Source organism: Galeopterus variegatus, unplaced genomic scaffold (assembly GCF_000696425.1).
Source record: "Galeopterus variegatus unplaced genomic scaffold, G_variegatus-3.0.2 Scaffold8979, whole genome shotgun sequence".
NCBI lineage: Eukaryota > Metazoa > Chordata > Mammalia > Dermoptera > Cynocephalidae > Galeopterus > Galeopterus variegatus.
Genome location: NW_007735090.1, coordinates 30033 through 31058, shown reverse-complemented (window position 1 = coordinate 31058; position 1026 = coordinate 30033). Strand labels below are relative to the sequence as shown.

At 38.2% G+C, this 1026-nt stretch overlaps 1 protein-coding gene across 1 annotated transcript in view; it reads right to left on the bottom strand.

Annotated features, from left to right (window-relative positions):
• STT3A (STT3A, subunit of the oligosaccharyltransferase complex (catalytic)) overlaps nucleotides 1-1026 on the bottom strand; it is a 30407-nt gene that overhangs the window by 27063 nt on the left and 2318 nt on the right. Inside the window, exon 2 of the mRNA XM_008593301.1 lies at nucleotides 64-190. Coding sequence (XP_008591523.1) covers nucleotides 64-151 — 88 coding nt within the window. The 5' untranslated portion in view covers nucleotides 152-190. The remainder of the gene's footprint in view (nucleotides 1-63; nucleotides 191-1026) is intronic.

Genomic DNA, 1026 nt, shown 5'->3' with positions numbered 1-1026 from the left:
TTTTTTTTTCAAGACTTTCTCCTTTCCATCCCCAAAGAAAGAGAGGTCCACGTGCACACTCACATAATACAGCAGCCATTGACAGAATGAGAAGTTTCAGAAGTGTGTCCTGCTTCTCATAGGACAACCTCAAAAATCCAAGCTTAGTCATCTTGACATTGATGGGTGGCAACAGACGACACTCAAATAGCTAAAATAGAAAGTCAAGACCATAGGATATTGAACACCTTCAAAATTTACTTAATTAACTTTTATATTTTATGGTGGAAGAGAACCATAAAGGACATGAGCTAGTGAAAACATCAGAGAGGATCAGGGCTAATACTAATACCCAAGCTTTGCCTGAACTATAATCTACTGGCCAGGAAGTAAGCACCAGTCAGGTCTACGTGTCATGACTAAAAAGGAGTGATGATAATATACCACCCATAATTCTGCTTCCCACTCCCTCACGGCCAACAAGTACATAAACCCGACTGGCAACAGTATGTACAATAGGAGTAAAGAGGAAACACAGGAATAGAAAAAAAGGAGTAGAGGGAAGAGATGCAAAAATAAATAGGAAAGATTGAAAATAGAGAAAAAACTAATGAAGTGGAGAAATAGAACATTCAGAAAAAGGGAGAAATAGAACATTCAGAAAAAGGTAGAAATGTATTAAAAAAACAAACAAACCCCAAAACCAAAAAACAGGGAATGAACATTTGAGTACAGAAGTGAAAGTAGAAAGAGGAAAAATAGAAGTCATGATTGAATCAGCACAACTTCCAGCCCTAAATTTAAGCTTCAACTGACTAGCTACAAGCTTCTTTCTGTTTTGTTCCAAATCCCAATGGGGCTGTAGGGTCCAATAAAGAGCATGACTGATCACTAATGCAGGTACAATCATGCACTCAACAATAGGGGGAGATAAAAATGCACAGATCACTGTACTTTCAATCCCACATATCACGCTGTAACTATCACTCAGATCTATATCCATTTCCAATTGTCTGTCCCAAGGCATCTCTATAACTGACACTGCTG